Below are 21,050 nucleotides of genomic sequence, written 5' to 3'. Positions count from 1 at the left end.
TTCTGGGCTTTTTAAGTAACTTTTTTTTAAAATTGAAGCCATAGAAGAGAATATTTGCAGCTCAGGATTGAACTGTGGGGTTCCTTCGTGCTCTCTGAGTTTGGTTGTTTACTTGCAGATGGTTACCTAATTGGGTAATGAACCCGCTGCAAAAGAATCACCAAGGACCCCCAAACTTTCATTGTTTTCGTAAACCAGGGGTCCCCAAACTTGGCAACTTTAAGACTTCTGGACTTCAATTCCCAGAATTCTTCAGCCAGCTTCTGGGAGTTGAAGTCCACAAGTCTTAAAGTTGCCAAGTTTGAAGACCTCTGCCATAGACAATGGGCAATTTATTCTCTCCAGCCAGTTTTTCTAACTATCCCAACTTGTTCCCCATAGGGTAGTGAATAGATAACACCTGAAAAACCAGGTTAGGAACAGGTCATCCTAAGAATTGACAATGACTTGATAGTCTACAATCAGTTAATCACATGTACAGTATGAATGTGCTCTGGATTACCAAAGATCTGTGTGAAGAACTTTTTCTAATTTCCTACCTGGTCTTCCTTGAAAAAGCAGTCAACTTACTCACAATTCATATCTCTTTCCTTGGGAGCTCATCTTTACCCCAAAGCATAACAATGGTATTTTACATTAGTTATATCCATGCGATTTTTAGTACATCGATTATGTGCGTGAGGTGAAATGTGCTGAGAGACTGCTCAAAGTCACCCAACTAGTTTTTCTTGCCTAAAGTGGGACTAGAAATCTATTTTCTGATTTCTAGACTTTTAAAGCATTAAAATTAAATTTTATTTCCTGAAGTAACAAGAGAACTTCTGTATTTTTCTCTGAGGCTGGAAACAAATTTCTAGATTCATGATGTAGCTAAAGCACCATGTTTTATTCTAAGCACAATTTTCATCTGACCTGGTAATAAATATTGTCATGCTGATTTTAAAATCTCAACGGATGTCTGGAAATTATTGCCTACAATGTTATAAAAACACTGTAAATTGTACTTTGTAGTCAATAAATTATTGTATACAAACTAATATGTGATCTTTACAGTAAACAACTTTAAAAATACTACCATTCTGAATCAAAATGTTTGTACATGATTGGTGTAACAAACTTTCCTTTGATAGACATTAAATTGCACAAAATATGCATTTATTTTTAAAAATGAATATCAAATACTGTCATGAGTTCAGCATTTCTCATTTTCAAAGAATAGTTTATAAATTAAGATTTTTTTCAAAAATGATTGCAAACACTGCATTCAAAACACTGCATGTTTTACCCCATCTCTGAAAATTTCTGTTTTTATCCTGAAAAACATTACTAATGATTTTATAAAAATAGTGCTAAAACGAGTAGAAAAGCATTTTTTTCCCAGTTGAGAGGATGTGAGCGCTGGCTATTCCACCCACAGCATTAAACAGGAGTTAGGAAGGAACTTGCACCTGGCATCAGTGATAATATCTAACACTTTAAAGTTTTCGGATAATAAAAAACACGTTAGCATTTGCTGAATAAAACTTCTCAGATTATAATCTGATCACCTCACACTTTGCAAATGTCTATCGAGAAACTGAGAATAGCATGTGAGAGAGCAGAAATAGCAAAGAATGGGGGCCTCTGTGCCTCCCATATTATCCACAAGAACAACTGTGTGGGCCACACTATGCAGATTCATAGTCACTGTTGTTTGAATGAAGCAGGTCACACAAGCCCGTCCACATTGACAAGTTTTTGACATGTGAAGATCATCACAAAGGTGATAAGGAAGAATGTGGCAATCATATGGGATCCTACAAAAAAGAAAATGACATTCATATTAAATAGACTTACTTCCCTAAAACATTAGTAAAATGTGCTATGTGAAGAAGTTATTGGAATGAGACACAATTTTTTAAAAATTGGAAATATATTTTAGATATAATACATTTTTTCTAAAATCCATCTCAAGACAGTTTGAACTGAGGTATAATGATTTAATGTAGGATTATAAATTGAGGCACTTTTAGCCAAATTAGTTTACTGATGACCTTGAACAAATAACTTTATCAAGCCTGTCTACCTCATAGGGTGATTATTATGGGAGACACAGAAGAATGGAGTGCTATGTATGCTATCTTGATTGAAAATTGGGAAATCTAATACTATGCAACACTTTCATATTTTACTGGTCTAGAAGTATTTCTAGCTAATAGACACATATACAATACAATACAATACAATACAATACAATAGCAGAGTTGGAAGGGACCTTGGAGGTCTTCTAGTCCAACCCCCTGCCTAGGCAGGAAACCCTATACCGTTTCAGACAAATGGCTATCCAACATCTTCTTAAAGACTTCCAGTGTTGGGCATTCACAACTTCTGGAGGAAAGTTGTTCCACTGATTAATTGTTCTAACTGTCAAGAAGTTTCTCCTCAGTTCTAAGTTGCTTCTCTCCTTGATTAGTTTCCACCCATTGCTTCTTGTTCTACCCTAAGGTGCCTTGGAGAATAGTTTGACTTCCCTCTTCTTTGTGGCAACCCCTGAGATATTGGAACACTGCTATCATGTCTCCCCTGGTCCTTCTTTCTATTAAACTAGACATACCCAGTTCCTGCAACCGTTCTTCATATGTTTTAGTCTCCAGTCCCCTAATCATCTTTGTTGCTCTTCTCTGCGCTCTTTCTAGAGTCTCCACATCTTTTCTACATCGTGGTGACCAAAACTGAATGCAGTATTCCAAGTGTGGCCTTACCAAGGCATTATAACTTTACTTACAGCTTACTAATGAAAGCAAATCACAAGGGTGCCCTAAAAGAAGGGCAAACCAAGAATAGTAAACAACTGAAATTACGATAACACAGGTAGTCTTGACTTACAGCCATTCATTTAGTGACCATTCAAAATAAGGCACTGAAAAAAGTGATTTTATGGCTGTTGCAGCATCCCCAAAGGTCATGTAATCAAGATTCGGATGCTTGGCAACTGGTTCATATTTATGATGGTTGGAGAGTCTCAGAGTCATGTGAACACCTTTTGTGACCTGACAATCAACATCAGTGGGGAAATCAATTTCACTTAACAACCATGTTACTAGCTTAACTGCAGTGATTTACTTAAGTGTGTCAAGAAAACCCACTTAACTATCTTGCTTAGCAACAGAAATTTTGGGCTCAATCGTGGTTTTAAGCTAAGGACTACCTGTACATAAAATGATAGGGAGCCACAACCTTGACAAATCCCCCATTTGCAACAAGGAAATGAACACAGGCCTATCTTGCCACTGCATGAGACACAAATTGCATAATTTGAGCATTTTCAGTGAGGAACTACAATAAGAGCACTTGTACTGAGGTCGTTAACTATTTACATTATTTAGGAATATTGGTTTTACTGTTTGATTATTGTGAATAAATTTTATTAAACAATAAGAGAGGCGTGGTGGCTCAGTGGCTTAATGATATTGGAGAAATGGAATCTTTGCACCAGCAGTTCGAGCCCAAGCACTGCATGGCAGGTGAGCTCCCATCACTCATCTCAGCTTCTGCCCCTCCATCCAGAAGTTAGAAAGCCAGCTCTGAAACTGCTACTAATCTGAACTAGCATTGTAGTTTCCTGGTAATGCTAACAATATAATATGCTAATAAAGCAGTATGTTAAAATTTACCTTTTCAATCAAATACATACATATTATTTCCAATATTCTCAGACTGATATGTTTACCAGATCACCGGTGTAAGTCAAGATCTTGCTCTGCGACACTCTACGTAAAGCATGTATTTGCCTTCCTCAGGGTGCAACTGAACCCACTCCATAGACCCTGGAGCCCATAGCAAGCAAACCAGATGATTTACATACAAACCAATGAACACTTTGCCATTAAAAAAAAATTACCCATCACCCTTCTCAGGATTCCTCTTGCCAATGTTAAATTAGGAAATTGATTTTTTTTTAAAAAAGAATTTAAAATAAGAGCCTGCCCCTTTTACCTGTAATTGATGGTTGCCCTTGCAGAATATTCTAGTAAAGTCAATGGTATTTTTAAGTGTATATCAGGAACAAGTGGCTTCGGCTGCTCAAAAGGATTGCCAAATAAATCCAGGCTTTCAAGTGAGAGTTTAGCAAATTCACTGGGCAAAAACGGGAGTTTATTACGAGCCACAGATAAGAAGCGGAGATGCGATAGCTGACCAATCTTGAATGGCAATCTAATCAAATTATTATCATCTAACTTCAATTGTATGAGTTTCTGCAAGTAGCAAAACTGTGCAGGCAGCGCTTTGATCTTATTCTGGCTGAGATCCAGAGACTGAAGTGATTTTTTGAGAGTGGAGTTGCATAGAGCCACATTGAATGACTCCAAGTGATTGTCCTGTAGGTTGAGCTCCTGGAGGCAAACAAGGTCCCCAATAGTTGCTGGCAGCTGTTTAATACTATTGTGGCTCAAGTCCAGTTTCCGAAGGCTTCTCAGGCAAAGCATACGCATATCTATACGGGCTAATTTGCAATAGGACGCTTGGAGATACTCCAGAGAGTATGGGAAATTCCGAGTTAAAGGATAATCCTTCTTTGATGTTATGCTCATCTTGGTTTTTGGTTTTTCAACTTCAGAGGCCTTTGGTGACACCAGCCTAGAAAGTGGTAAAGTTTCCTCTTTGGTGCCTTGATGAGCCAATTTCACTGCATAAAGGAAAGTCCTCAGCTCACTGACATTTGCCTGCGAGGAAAATGGTGCACAAAGATAAACATGTAGAATTCACTTGGGTTTGGGTTTCTTTAGGAGGAGAAGTACTAATTTTCTAAATTATGAAATAAATGCACTGAGGCAGCAAGAAGTTATTCCCATTCTTGGGAAGCAAAAGAGAAAACACAGCAGTTTGTATGGCATTATTATTTGATTACAATAATCAGTATTGTGACCATAGCTTGAAAAAAACAAGACTGATCTCACAACATATAATTATATAAAAGACCCCCCCCCCCAACATCTGTTCAAAGACATGGTCATCATTGTTTCAGCTTTTATTATATTTGGATTTCTTAAATGCTTTTGTGTACACTCATTAAAACATATTGAAAACATTGAAAAGTAGAATTGTTTTTTATTTATATTTTACCTGTCAAAAACAAGTCAAATGAAAACTGCACCAAATATCACTACTAGTGAAAGATACTATACACTTTAATTTGGTCATTACTTTGAAACAGATATATTGATATGCCCTTTAGATTAGAAATTCAAAAGCTGCCAACTGTAATTTCTTAAATTTGTAGTGTCAGAAAATTCATTAGTGAAGGTTTTTTTTCTTGCTGCCTCCAAACTATTGTATATAAACTTCAACTGCGGTTATTCTACTTCAAAATGCTTGAACATCCCTCCTCCTCCTCCACTCGCTCCTCCACTTCAAAGGGAACTGCCAAAATACCTCCCTTTGAGTTTTCTTTCATTTTAAAGGCAAAAAATATGTGACTTAGTTTACTTGCCTCTAGAGTTGATTTCATACCTTGCTAAGACAAATATCCACAGCTGGTTCTTTTAGCCTTACGGTGGCTTTTCCTTCATCCACGAACTTGGTAAAAAGCTGATCTATGTTTTCTTTCAACTGTTTTTAAAGAAACAAATGGTAGAACCGTAAGCAAGTAATCTATGCTGAATTTTAAAACTGTGTCTTCATAGGACCAGATGTTGAGACCAAGAAAAGAGAACAGTTTCACAATCCCCTTCATTATTCAAATTATTTTTTTAACTATATAGCCAAATAAATCACCAGCAATATTGGTGCAAGTCTGACACAGTGCAGAATCCCCATCTTAAATATTTTTAAATGTGCAAAATCTTATAATATCAAATATTAAAGATGTTCATAATCTTAAATATTATTGTATCTAATCTAGAATTTTCAAACTCTGTTTTGCAGAACCCTAGATTTCAAAGAGAAAAAGCTTGGTGGTTTTAAGGGCAAAAATATATCTAAAAAGTTCACCTAAACACCCACAGAAGCCTATAGCATTTTTTCTATGGAGAAGTAATCACATCCAAACCATTGATTTTCTTGTTTAAAATATTAACATCCAGGGTGGATAAAAATAGATGATTTAAAAAATAAAAATATTAGATTTTTAAATTTTAAATTGGATTTTTAAAAATCAAATTTATTTTCATAAAGTGCTTTTGTAGTAAAAATGTATCTAAAGATAGTTTTCTATTTAAGATACATTAATAATTTAGTTTATTCAGCATGAAACTGACCTTAGTTATGTAGCATGAGGCTATATTCTGCAATATTGGGACTGTTGGTGAGTCAACAGCAGGTCAGAAGAGGGGGACAGAGCTGACAGTGGCTCTTTAAAAATGATTTAAATCAAGTAGATTTAAATCAAGCTTTTTACTAGTGATTTAAATCAAGTTGATTTAAATCAAATCCACCCTGTTAACATCCCAAGTGATTGTAAAATTTGTTTTAATACATATTGTAAAATTTAAAGGACTTTAGACTAGAGCCCTGGTTAGTTTTTTCAGTTTTTTTTAATCCAACAAGTTTCACAACCTGAAAAATATTGAATGCCACTGATGCAAGCTTTTTAATCCCAATATTATTACACTTTTTAAAATAAAATTTTTATTTTCAAACACAAACACACAAAACATTTAACATAAAAACCTCTTCAACTGCATACAGTGTGTCGATTAGTTACAAGGTCTTTCTGCGTTCTTTCCATAGTCATCACTTAAGTTTTATCAAAAATTACATAATGTCAATCAAATATTTTTGTATACATTATTATTATACTTCATTTGTCTGATTATCACTACTGTTTCTCATTTTAAACAAGTTATTCTAAATATGTATCCATTTATATTATAATGATTCATTATATCATCTTCAATATATCCAATAATTTTTTTATATCCTATTCTAAATCATTCTATTATTTTAGCATTGATAACATTCTCTAATAATTTTCAATTCCATGTTTTTACCGTTATTAGTATCATCAATCTAATATACATGTATACAAATTGTTATAATTGTTAAACATCCATTAAGCATAGCTATTATTACGTCCTTTTTATATGAGGCATATTAAATTTGAAATAAATTTATATTATGCCATTTTATTACATCATCCTGAAATCATCCAATGATATTACATCTTTATAGTCTATTCTGTATAAAATTATTTATCTTTTATAAAAAGGCTTTTCAACATCATCTCCATCATCCTCACTTACAGTTTGTATAAAATTTCATATTATCAATCTGGTATATATAAATGCTTTATTATCATTATTGATCATTTATTTGACTATAGCTATTACTTTGTCTTATACATACTGTGTTTCCCCGAAAATACGACCTGTCTAACGCCTTGTCATATTTTTCGCATGGGAAAAAATATAAGCCCACCCCGAAAATAAGCCCCCTGGACAACCCCCCCCCTCCGGCTAGGCAGAGCACCGCTCACTGACCTAGCGGTATCCCAAAGATGCCAAGCCGCAGGAGCCAGGGGGGAGGGAAGGCGCTCATGTTGCTTGCTGCTTCCGGGGTACCGCTAGGTTGGGGAGTGGCGTTCTGCCTGGCCAGAGGGGGGAGTTGTCCAGGGGGCTCCTTGCAGGGCCAGGGTGCTGCGGCGGCGCTCCGAGCATACTTCTTCTCCGGCTTCCAAACTCCAAAACCTGGATGCCGAGTCTTCCAGCAGCGGCCGCTCTAGGAGTGCACTCTATGGTTGTGGGATGGCTGCTGGAAGACTCTGTCCGGAAGACTCTGTGTCTGGCAGCCAGCCCACAACCATAGAGCGCACTCCTAGAGCGGCCGCTGCTGGAAGACTCAGCATCCAGGTTTTGGAGTTTGGAAGCCGAAGAAGAAGTTATACTCGGAGTGCCGTTGCGGCGGTGGCACCCTGGCGCTGCAGGGAGAGCTGGGCCAGGGCATGGTGAGGCTGGGAGGCATGCTTGCTGGGGGCTGAACAGATGCTCGCGCAACCCCCTTCTCCAGCCGGGCAGAGTTCCATGCACTGACCTAGGTGGTATCCCGAATGTGCCAAGCTGCAGGAACTGGGGGGAGAGGGGGCAGAGCGCCACATGCCTTGGCGCCTTAGGGATACCCTCTTGGTCAGTGAATGGCACTCTGCCCGGCTGGAGAGGGGGTTTGCCAGGGGCCTGCTCATGAGCGTGGTCACCTCATGGTTGCTTCGCCCCTGAGACTGTGCCTGGCTCTCCGGGAGCCAGTTCGCAAGGGAGCAGCTGCTCGGCAACCCCAAAACAAAAAGCCCCCCCTTATAATAAGCCCAAGGCCATATTTCAAGGGGCATAAGAAAATAAGACCCTGTCTTACTTTTGGGGAAACACGGTAGTACTCAAAAGTTTAACTACATTTAACTAAATTTTATTGTGACATTTCATTTCATCATCCTGTATCCTTCCAGAAATAGTGCAGTCCAATATCTCTTGCCATTTGTAGAATCTGTATTCTAAGTGTTTTCTTGATAAGTCTTAGGTGGACTTCTCTTGACCACTTGTTGTTCATTGCATATCTTATAAGGATTCGAAACCCACCATCTGTTCCTTTCATCAGCTTGACTTTTGTTATCACTGGTGCTTTTGCCCAAATTACTCACATTGTTTCTGCCAAATTTTCTCCCCTTTCTTCATCTATGTTTTGACATCTGAGATAGAGTTCCAGTTCATCGATCTCTCCTTTCCGTATTTCGCACTTATCATTTCCCTCTGCACTCGATTTGCTGTCATTGTCAACAATTTTCTTATCACTTTCATATGTTTCTGTGATTTTTTTTGAACTCTGTCCTCAAATTTCATCATTGTTTTATAAGGATTCTCAACTCTTCCCTCCGTACTTTCTCTATTTTGATCTATAATTTCAAGTCTCTTTTCAATATTCTCTATGATTATCAAGACTTTTTGAATTTCTAACATAATTTTTTGCAATGTTAGTTCCTTTTCTTCTTCATATTGTGCTATTTTTCCAAATTATAAACACTGCCACTAAAACAGCCAAGGCTTTTGCTAGGTTTAAACAAAGTCAATAACTTTGTAATATCAGATGTTGCCAAGCCTCTAGCTTTAGATGGCAGTGTTACATCTTTTCCCTATGTTTTTGCCTCTCTTTTCTAAGCTCCAAACTCCGGAAGAGAAAAAAAAATGTTTAAAGATTACGATCCGGCCGAACCTTGCGAGGAAAGAGGCTTTTAATCCACAAATACAAAAAATGGGAAAAGTATAGAGGAAGAAGGAAAAAAAGACCAGTCCAGTTTAAAAGTAAGAGGCATTTGTAAAAAGTCCATCCATAGAAAACAAACAAAATTAAAATGGAAAAGATAACACGATAGTTTTAAACCAGGGTTAATCCGCCGCTTGCTTCCTTCTGTCTTCAATTTTATTTTAACTCTAAGTCTTTTGGGTTTTCTCTTCTCTAATAATAAAGATTTTTCTCACCATTTCAACACACTGTTTCTCCTATTCTGCTTCCGTTTTAGGGGCTTGTCCCAACCTTCTGCAGCCATTTTGGCTGCTTCTCTTGTAGCCGGCAAAAAGAGCTTTCCCTGGATCAATCAGAGGCTTTGCGATGCCCCTGAGATCAGCAGGACATGCCCTCCTCTATCACTGTTTCTTCAGAACGATTTAGATCCAAAAAGGATCGTCCAGCAACAGAGATATCGACAGCAATCCTGGAGCTTCAAGATTGCATGTCGTGTTGTAGCGACATCAAGCACCGCCTCCCAATATTATTACACTTTTGAAATCTTATTTATTATATGTGACTAAATCAAAACTTGTTTTATTATTGATACTTTGTGGTTGAAGTCTGTACAAGAATTCCTGTTTGACAATGTTCTTGAAAATTGATAAATGCAATCTGGTCTTGATTTCTCATAATTTTTGCAACTTCTTTATTCTTTTCTGGATTGAGTACAGTTTACCATGTTTCATGCAAATAAAACAGTGCATCCATTCCACATATAATAAACCTACAGGACATTATCATTTAGGGGTGTACTCACTTTTGTTGCCAGCAGTTTAGACATTAATGGCTATGTGTTGCATTATTTTGAAGGAACAGCACATTTACAGTTATACAAGCTGTATGCTCACTACTTTACATTGTAGCCAAATGTCATTTCTTCAGTGTTGTCACATGAAAAGATATACTTAAATATTTACAAAATGTGAGGGGGTGTACTCACTTCTGTGATATACTGGAATGAAATAAATGCATTCCTTGAGTTAGATATACAGTATATATCTAATTCAAGGAATGCATTTTCTCATTAGGATACTTTTCTGTTTTAACTCTCTTCTATACTCATCCATCTGTGATCTCATCTCAGATCTCCTGACAATACTTGCTGCTCACAGTTCATTTTTGTTCTCTTTAGATCATGATCATCATCTCCAAGCTCTTGCTTTCATTGTTGCTTAGTGTATAAATTTTTAAAGACTATCTGCTTTTTTTGGAAGTGTACTCTCCAATAGGACATATTCTGGCTATTTGTGTTGGCTCATGGGGCCCAGGGAGAGAGCTTTTTCTGCTGTAGTATCTGCTTTGTCAAACATCATTCCAACTGAGATTAGGTTAGTTCTTATCCTTGCCTGTAGTATCTGCTTTGTCAAACATTATTCCAATTGAGATTAGGTTAGTTTTTATCCTTGCCTTTCGCAAGACCTTTAAAACCTTGGCTTTGTTTCTGAGCCTGGGGGGCTCTGGAAGAGTGATAAAGTCCACTGGCTTTGCTGATGGTTGATGCCCAGGGGCTATGTGCTTTTATTATGCATTTTATTTCCAGCTGGTGACTGTAATAAACCGCTGTTCTATTCTACATATTTCTTTTACCTTGTTTTTACAACTTGTTTACAACTTGTTGTAAAAACAGGGTCATGTTGTGAGATGGGTGGCTATATAAATCGAATAAATGAAGATGCTGATTTAGAAACCAGTAAACTGAATTCTGGTCTTACTTTAAGCATGAAAAACAGGCTGGGTAACTTTGGGCCAGACACTCTCTCACAGCCCAACTCATCTCACAGGGTTGCTGTTAGGGTAGAAAAGGGAAGAGTGTGTTGTTATGTTCTGTCTTGAACTGCATATAAACAAAAGATGGGGCAAAATGACAGATAGATGCTAGATGGATGGATGGATGGATGGATGGATGGATGGATGGATGGATGGATGCATGCATGCATGCTAGCTAGCTAGATGCAAGTAGCAGCTGAATAAGATTGTGAATTATTGCTATCGTTTCTTAAGAGGGATCAAACTCAAATAAAATACCTACGGGCGTTAAAAGGACCGTGCAGACTTCGGATTAGGCATGGAGGACCCAAGACCGAGGAAAAGAGCAAGAGACACCGACGACCCCCACCCACCTTCCCTCTCCGCGGTTCCTCACCTGGTATTTGGCTCCAGGGCGGTGGCGGGCAGTGCTGACCAGAAGGCAGACGTCTCCGTCTCCTCCGGTTGGCTTCCCCAGGGCGAGCAGAGCCCTGGCAGCGCGTCCCGGGGCGCGTATCCCAGCTGAGGGCAGGAGGCGACTCACCACCACCACGTCGCACGGGAGGCGCATTTCAGACGAGCTCCGACACAAGCGCCTCGCCAACTCTTTCAAAACAGACCGGCTGAGAGGAAGGCGCTTCCCGCCCCCTGCGCGCGCAACCCTCGGAGGAGGAGGAGGCGGAGCCTTTCTTCTTCCATCTCTTCCACGCTTGCGCGGAACTTGAGCAAATCTGCTTACTTGATGGCGCGTCTCTGTGCCCGGTTTCTTTCAGCCTCCGCGCCGACGCATTCTGAATGCGAGGGGGTTTTTTTCCTCCTTTTTTTCTTAACTGTGCTGGGAGTATTGTGGTTCTTTACCGTTAAGTCGACGTCGATTCACGGCGGCCTTGTGAAGAATTGTCCTGAACTGAGTTCGGTCTTAAGTTCAAGGGCTTATTGCGTAATTCCTATCTTACGCAAACGGCGTAAATTGGGGAAGTGTAACATGGATTGATCTCACTAGAATTAAATAAGGAAAAAATGACAGGCGGTTGAAGTAAACGCCATAGCATAGCCAGGATCCTCTTTCCTTGGAAGAGCAAGACTTACCTTTCAGACTCCTCAATTTGTTTTCTTTTTAAAAAAATACTTTTTATTCAACATTTTTTAAACATTAAAATCACAGTTACACAATAAACAAAATCACAATTGTTTTCTTAAGCATACAGCTGTCACTAAATTATTTTCCTACTGCATTTCAAAATCAATTAATATCCTACCCAAAAATAAAATATGGTGAAATCAAGCCCTATTGGATTGTCCCTAATAGTTTCTAATTCTGATAGGAGAGAAAGAACTGCCCCAAGCAGCTAATATTTTTATAGGTATAAATATAGCACAAACTAATTATTGTTACTGGGATTCAGAATTGGATTGTTCTGATCGGGTTATTTCCCTAATTCATGCAGAGTTGGATATGAATTTACAGTGAGGACTATAATGTCATCCGGTTCATTATAGCTGAAAATGGTAAAACTAAGAGATGTGGACTCCAATTCCCAGAATTCCCCAGGCAGCAATTTTAGTGCTTACTTTAATAAGATACTGGTATTAGTTTCTGAAATAGTTGAAGGTATTTATAATTTTCAACTCCTTTTTTTAAAGGGCAAACGATTGTCCTTTTTTTGTAAAATACAAGTGTCCCCCAGCCATTTAAGAGAGATAGAAAACAGCAATAACCAACAGTCCAGCTTTCCAGTGCTTTGTGTCTTTATTGAGTCTGGAATCTGGATCAATCTGATTATTTGGATTCAAAAAAGAACCTGCAACGGTGCTTTTGTAGAGGAGCTGCTTGGAGTTTTTCTGGAAGCCTCGTTTATAGTGAGCCTCACATTTTGCATGGTGCTGACATTTGGCATATAAAGGCACGCATGATCCCTGATAGGGCTTAGCAGTTTAGTTTCTCAATTTTTTCAGCCATTAGACTAGAGCAGTGGTTCTCAACCTTCCCAATGCCGTGACGCTTTAATACAGTTCCTCGTGTTGTGGTGACCCCCAACCATATAATTGGTGTCTCAGTTCCTAAGTCCATCGAAAATATGTGTTTTCCGATGGTCTTAGGACATTCCTGTGAAAGGGTCGTTCGAGCATATCAATGTGACTAACTTTCAAGAGTGGGAAACTTGTGAGAAATGAATTGAATATGGACTTCAGTTGATTCACTTCCATATAAGCCAGTGTTGGCAAACCTTTTAGGCACCGGGTGCCCAAACCTGGAGGTGCGTGTGTGGGCGCATGCATGCGCACATGTGCACCAGAACACCGGAATCCCAACGACCAGCTGGCCGGTGCACATGCAGGCCTTGGAAACCTGACGATCAGCTGGCTGAGCTGGGGCAACAGCACACGTGCCCACAGAGAGGCTCTGCATGCTACCTCTGGCATGCATGCCATAGGTTTGCCATCACAGATATAAACTGTGTGTCTGTATGTGCACACACAAATGTTAGAAAACACAGTGGTGAGATTCTTTCCTGTCTGCTTTCAAATACAACTTAACAGCAGATTGGTTGTTTTATAGGGGAATGTTTGAACCCCTCTGATCCTTACAGAATTAAAATAATGGGCATTTATAAAACTAGCCATTTCCTAAGATTGATCCATTGCCTTGCTGAGACAGATACCCATTTCTGATTCTTTCAACCTTATGGTGGCTTTTCCTTCGTGTCACAAAAAATATCTATATTCTCTCAACTATTTTACACAGGAACAAAAAAAGGAATAAGTATGTTGAAATAAAAATTAATAAAGAACATGTACATTCAGTACATTATATCTAGGCACTGTACAGTTTCCCCATCACTACTGTCCTCTCTTTCTCACCATTCTATTTGTATCATCATAACAATATTTCAAAAATCCATCCCTGGGTTTTCACATTAGGAACAAAATAACAATGATCCCAAAGAAGTTTAAGAAGTATGGAAAGCCACAAATTTTATATTTGGGAAGGTATAAGTAAGCTGCTGCTTGACAAATTTACCGTTTACCAAAAATGGACACTGATGGATGGAATGGGTAGACACGGAATATATTCCTTTAGAAACTTTGCTATCTACAAATCTAGGCCAGCATCAATACAGAACAGGTTATGAAGTAGCTAAGGGCCATTACTGGGTTATCATGTGTAGGAAGTTAAAACCCACCCTCTCCTAGAAAAATGAAATATCCTGGGAAATATTGAAAAGGCAGAATATTATATTTCCCTGGTTAAGAAATGGAGAAACATGTTTTTAGGCAGGAAACAGACTCACTCTTAATAGCCCCCACCTTTGTCAATGGGCCATTAAAAGGCATGAGCCAGTCTATTCTACATAACAAAGATTTCCCCCTTCAGCTCCAGGGTGGTGGGATTAAGGCATGATAGTATTAACCCTTTACCCATCTCACCATATGGCACCTGGGAAGAAGGAATGCTCAACCAAACTTGTACTCAAAACACAGCCTACAGAGTTGCCCCTGCATGGCCCCATGGGAGTCTGACAACCAATCAGAATACAAGCTCAAGGTCAAAGGCCAGAGAGGGCATAAAACCAGGGATCTCTGGTCTCTTTCCTCATCTCTGTCTCTTTTTTTCTTCACCCAACATCTTGAAGCATGTGATCCCCCTTTTCTGTTCAGGAGTTAAGACATATGGCAATTTTTCACACTTAAGATCATTGCAGCATCTTCATGGTCACGTGATTTGCATTCGGATGCTTGACAAGTGGTTCATACTTATGATATGACCCAGGGCCATATGATCCACTTTTGCGACCTTCTGACAAGTCAATGGGGAAGCCAGATTCACTTAACAACTGTATTACAATGTAACAACTGAAATGGTTCACTTAACAAAATGTAGCATGAAAAGTCATAAAATGGGGTAAATCTCACTCAATAAATTTTTCACTTGGCAATATAAATTTTGGACTCAATTGTAGTCATAGGTTGAGGATTACCTGTGGTTTTATTTCATAGTAAATTTTATGTTTAATGAAATACTCTGATGCACTTCATTTCCTTCTATTTTGATTCATTGGAGATTTTGGAAGCAATGGTCAACACAGCGTCTGTGTCATAGCCTTTTGTGTAACATTTATGCTGATGTGAGTTTAAGGCCCCTTGTTCTCAATTAGTTACGTCTATTTTTAAATGGCTCCTAGATCAATAAACAGAATCTATTAACAAAAAAAATTAACAAGGGTTCCCACAAATGCTTGTTGTCAGGTTGAGAAAATACTGGAAAGACGCCTAGATCCTAGGCTGGCTGATAACTGTAAATAATGAATGTCCACTAAAAGATTATAATGGATTTAGAGGCCTTGATTTAAACCCTGAACTGAAAAATGACAATATAGAAGCTGGAGAGTTGCCATACATTTATAAAACAGAGGTACAATATTGATATTTTTTTCTTGCAATAATATTTCTACCCGGGCCATCTTTCAATCTTTTCCTATCCCGCATTTTCTACCTAACAGTGTTAAGGAAACCCATCTTTATTTCTGCTTGGTTTGTTTTTCAGAGGGTTTGAACGACGAGACTTTTAGAGATTGCTATATTTCCTCTGCCAAGAGCTGGTTGATCTTGGAAAAAGCTGAGCAAATTAGTATTCAAGTTACCAGGAAACTTATTATTTAAGGGCAAGACTGAGCAGTTCTGGAAAAGGTGATGTCACAACATTAACTTACTGTTGCCATGGAAAATGAATTTTTTTTTTGTTTCTTGTTATAAGAAACAGGTCTCTCTGCCCTCTGACTAATTATGCTTAAGGGTTAAGCATGCAGCACGGGAATTCCTGCAAGTATTTCATATTCAAATGAGAAATTACAGATGTTTTAAGGAAGTGTTGTCCCCAATTCGGGTCTGAGCCTGGTGCAGAAGCCAATGATGGACGCCAGACACGAGGTGCAGGTTTTCTGATTGATTTTTATTGGCGTACTCCAAGGAAAAGGGTTCCTGATCAAAAGGCCAAGAACCAAGAACAAAGGATTAAGAAAGCTTGATGCATTTTCCCTAAAGGAGGAGACGGGACAAGGTGAAAGAATAAGAAATATCCTCTAATAAACACTTTAGCAATAATTCTACAATTTGTTCTATTGGTCTGTAGCTGTCCCATTCCAAAGCCTTGGCTAATGAATGCTCGAGGAGTTATCTAATAGACATTTCATTTGCTGCAGGCCATTCCCGTTGCTAACTTTTGGCTGAGGTCTGCAAGCTGTCTAATTCTTGTTACTTTTATCAACTTTCTAGCTACCCATAATCGCTACAAGCTTTACACATGCATATTTCCTGTTGATAAGCATTCTTTGTTCTTGCCAGACAGACAGACACACGCACCATTTACAGTCTTCCTGATTTACTATCAAGTGTGTGCCATGACCTTGCTTTAGCAGCCAGCCCATCAGTAGTAACATTCTGTTTTTCATGCTTTGTTTGGTACATAGGGAAGGAATTCTGTCTTTTTCATGAAGGACAGGCAGACGGCAACTATTGATTATTTTGGGATGCCTCCTTTTTATCAACAAAAGAACTGGATTTCACATATGTATTCATAAAGTCACCAGGAGTTGGGTTCAAACTAAAGAGTTCATGTTTAAGTATATTTCCCAGTGTATTGATGCCAATGAGCTTTATTCAAATGTGGCCACAACTATGCCACAAATCAATTACTGTATTGCTTAGCCTAAAGCAGGGGTGTCAAACTTGATTTCATTGAGGGCCGCATCAGAGTTATGTTTGACCTTGGGGGTCGGGGAGGGCATGGCCAGGATGGGCAAGGCCAGCTTGACGTCACTCATGTCGGGGGCACCTGTGGTGGCCTGAGTGATCTGCCAGAGAAAATGGGCTCTCGAACTCCATTTTTGGGTTGTAACGACCTCCTGCAACCCTCTGCCATCAAAAACAGAGCTCGGGAGGGCTGCATGCAGCCCTCCCGAGCTCCATTTTTGCTGGTGGAGGCACCATGGGCCAGTCCTTTGCTGTTTCCAGGGTGGCTCCGCGGGCTAGATCTAAGCACCTCAAGGGTCGGATCCGCCCCCCAGGCCTTGAGTTTGACACCCCTGGTCTAAATAAATGTTTCTTAAAATGTGGTCCAAGGGTGTGAGGGTAGGGAGAATTGGAATCCTCCATGTCCCTCCTAGGGGTCCCCATAATCAAAATGATTGGCTAGTTTATGTTGAAAAATAGCACAATATTAAAATTCTATCAAACAATCATGAGAAGCAGTGCCTCTGTTTTACTTCTTAATATGGGAAATATTGATAAATGTAATCCATACAAACAAAAGGGTCTTTGAGGGTCTTCCAATAATTTTTACAAGTGGCAACAGGTTGTAATAAAAAGTTTAAGAAACATTGGACAAAGCAATATCAAGTCTAGATCCAGTCTAGGGACCTTTGATTTGCTAGATTTCAGCACTCATAGCGATAGGGGCACAATCAAGGGGGTCCAAAGGAGGCAGGAGCAGCTCAGCTCCTTACACAGCTCTGGTATGTGTGTGGTGTGTGTGTGTATGTCCACACCTCTTCCTCTTGGTCCAGGTAATCTCTATTCTCTCTCCCACCAGGCAAAGAAGATGGCAGAACTCCTTATAAGCATGGAGTTGTGTTGTTTTAAGGTTGTGTTGTTTTGATGATTTTTATATTTTCTAACTGGGAGCGGCCAGAGACTAAACTTACCAAGTATAGTTCTGATTTAGTCTGTTGTATGAATCCAGGGTGAAGAACAGAAAAACGGAGTCCAAATTTCTTATTTTCACCAATACTGGCTGAGTGATGACATCACATGATTGATTCCCTCAATCATGTGATGAACATACTGTATTTGCACACAACTAAGGGAGAAGCAGGCCACCTTTTTTGATCCAGGGACTCATTTCAAGACATGGAGTGAGCATAGGCCCCAAATTGCTGCCAAAACAGGCAGAACTATTTGCAAACTGACATAAACTGGTAGTCTACCCAGGATGTTTACCATTCCAAAGGGATATTTTTGTGACTTAAAAGCACCACTGCAAATAAAAATACTAGAAGCTTGGGTTTTACTTTGCAGCGTTCCAACTTCAGAATAAAAAAAAGAGAACCTTTAAAAAAGTAATGGCAATGAATTACCAACTAATAAGCATCCTAGCATCACATTTCCAGCCACCCAAGAAATTCTCAGGCTGCAAAGTCCTTTATTCTTGAGTTCCTTCTGCCACCTAGCTTCCAAAGAGAAACAGTAAAGGTTGAAGAAATCTCCAAATTGCATTTAATGTCAGTGCAGCACTGGCATTCCTGTATGAACCCAGCATCCCTTGGATGCAGAATATTTACTGCCATGGATAAGAGACGCCTCCCATTCCCTGGTTTTAAATTAAAACAGTGATTTGAGCATCATCTTAATCAGAGGTGGTATTCAGCAGATTCTGACCAGTTATGGAGAACCGGTAGTGGAAATTTTGAGTAGTTTGGAGAACCAGTAAATACCACCTCTAACTGGCTCCACCCCCATCTATTCTCTGCCTCCCGAGTCCCAGCTGATCGGGAGGAAGTGGAGATTTTGCAGTAACCTTCCCCTGGAGTAGGGTGGGAATGGAGATTTTACAGTATCCTTTCCCTGCCAGGCCCACCAAACCACTCCCACAGAACCGGTAGTAAAGGTTTTTGAATCCCACCACTGATCTTAATGTATTTGCACTGAATACCAATTCTGTGGTTGAACAGAACTCAAACAACAGGAAGAAGTGAGGTTGCTGGGCCAAGTGGTCCTTAAAATAAAAGTGTTCTCATCTTCCAGAATGCTTCTAGGCCCAGATGCTCCAGAGGCAAAAGAAAAAAATAGTAATAGCAGAGAATGGACGGAATGCAACCTTGCAGCTCTTTTATAGGCCTGCAAACAATTGCCATTTCTCCTTTGTTCCTCCAGCAAGTCTCTGCCTCTCCCCTTCATTCACTGGTCCCTTGTGTTTGACTGACTTCAGTTGATGTTGAAAAAGTAAGCAGAGATTGGTTGGGTTTTACTAGAAAATCCTTAGGTTGTGAGCCAAGAATTGAAAGAATGCAGCAATAAAAACACAAGCACACACCCTGCATGTGAAAAAAACCCAACAACCTACAGGGAGTTTCTTGAGAAGTCATCAGGAAGCCAGCTTGATTCCAAGGAGACTTGATCTTGAACCTTCCTCCGCAGATGGTGTCCTTCTTTCTCAAAAGATGCTCCCCCCCTTCCCCCGCTTTTGGCCCTTAAAACCTGGAACACTTGCTGGAAGTAATCTCAATTGCTGCTGCCAGATTACTCTAGACTCACCTTTTCCCATAGCAAAACCACAGATCTCATCCTGGTTGGACCTGACAGGAATTAATAACCCAAAGATTTGCTAGGCATCATTCTCATTCAAGTGGCGTGTGTCTCTTTAGGATAGGTCCATCTTGTCCCCAAAGGGTTCCAATCTCCCAGATGCACCACCATTTAAACCACTGTCTAGCCCTCCATGACTGCACCTGAGTTCTGCCAGCAAGTCTGCCACCATGTGCCACCAGTACTTCCTCATTTGTCCTAGCTGAACTTCTCTAGGTTCCCAGGCACAAAATCTGCCTTCCAGGCTAAGCAGGGGACATTCATCCATCTCTTGGCTATCAGTGCACCACAACCTCTGCCTGGCGCACAATCTTCACATCATCCAGGTACTGGCTTTGTAATGATGGAGTTGTTCACGACCTCTCCAAGGAGGAGCAGCTCCGGCATGGCTGTGTCACCCACAATGGGGACAGGAACAGCAACACAGATGTCACCTGAGTGCAAGGCACTGCACAAAGGGATCAGTTGTCTTTGCAGCTCTACAAAGCAATGGGCTACCTTTGCACATGGGTGTCACAAAGTGAGGATGGAGGCCGTAATCTTCCTATTAAATAGAAAATAACATCCCCCACTCCACTGTATTCCTCTCCCCATTTTAGTATTTTTCTACACACACACACACACACACACACCAATGTTGTTTGCATCTACTGGCGGACCTGCTGCCCTTCGACTTAGAGGGAGACGCTCCCTCCATACTCTGCGGAGAGGCGCCCGGTTCCCACGGAGCACAAACCCGCAAGGGGCACTTGCATATTGGCCATATCCCGAACAGCGTTTTCTTGCTGCTGACTGTCCAACTGGTGTTTTGAAACGTGCAATTCCTTTCCTGATTCGAATTAAAAGGCTCGCTTCCTTCCCCCGCTTGGCGATTCAGTCCCAGGAGGGAGAAAAAGCGGACAGTAAAAGCTTTTTGGCACTTCCTCGCTCGGTTCATCGCTCTCGGCTCCCACAACGGCCTCGAGAGTCTGAAACTCGGCGCAAAGAGCAGCCCGGCTTGGCGCTTCGCGATCCTCCTCACCCCGCGTGTGAAGGGGATGGTAGGCAGAGGATCGCGAAAAAGTCGAGATGGCGTAATAGAGCGACTCCTGCTGGGGAAAGTGTGGAATCGGCGGCGGCGGGAGCAGCGATTGGCGTCCGCTTCCGCTAGGAGGTGCTGCGGGAGTCGCGAAATGGAACGCGGGAAACAGAGCGAACAGAAGGGCACCCAGGTTGGTGGGAGGGGGGGAACCTCCGCGACCCCCCCATCACCCCCCATTCTAATCAGGGGGTGGCGGGGAAAAAAAAAGGGGGTGATTTAGTGGCGGGTGCAAAAGAGTCTGGGTCTCGCTGTCTTGCTCAGGCTACGCTGCAGCGGCTATTCACAGGCGCTATCCCACTACTGATCGGCACGGGAGTTTTGACCTGCTCCGTCTCCGACCTGGGCCGGTTCACCCCTCCTTAGGCAACCTGGTGGCCCTCGGCTCCCCGGGGATCACCATATTGATGCCGAACTTAGTGCGGACACCCGATCGGCATAGCCCACTGCAGCCCAGAACTCCTGAGCTCAAGCGATCCGCCAGCCTCAGCCTCCAGGAGTAGCTGGATTACAGGCTCGCGCCACCGCGCCCGGCTGCTGCTGCCGCCCGCCCGAGTTTACTAGAGACGCTTCGCTCCGTGACGTCACACGAGGGGGGGAAGGAGGAGGAGAGTGG

General features: G+C 40.7%; 1 protein-coding gene across 1 annotated transcript; it reads right to left on the bottom strand.

The window, feature by feature from the left end:
• Nucleotides 1–1,138: 1,138 nt before the first annotated feature.
• On the bottom strand, nucleotides 1,139–11,707 carry LRR1 (leucine rich repeat protein 1). Its single transcript, XM_081937868.1, has 4 exons — nucleotides 11,393–11,707; nucleotides 5,491–5,589; nucleotides 3,976–4,703; nucleotides 1,139–1,796 (listed from the first exon to the last, which is right to left on the bottom strand). The coding sequence occupies exons 1-4, from the start codon at nucleotides 11,564–11,566 to the stop codon at nucleotides 1,544–1,546; spliced, it is 1,254 nt and encodes a 417-aa protein (XP_081793994.1). The 5' UTR covers nucleotides 11,567–11,707; the 3' UTR covers nucleotides 1,139–1,543.
• Nucleotides 11,708–21,050: the final 9,343 nt, after the last annotated feature.

The sequence above is a fragment of the Natrix helvetica genome (genome assembly GCF_964273705.1).
Source record: "Natrix helvetica genome assembly, chromosome: 1".
In the NCBI taxonomy this organism is placed as follows: domain Eukaryota; kingdom Metazoa; phylum Chordata; class Lepidosauria; order Squamata; family Natricidae; genus Natrix; species Natrix helvetica.
Note: the sequence above shows the minus strand (reverse complement) of the source record. Positions and strands in the feature narration are given on the sequence as shown.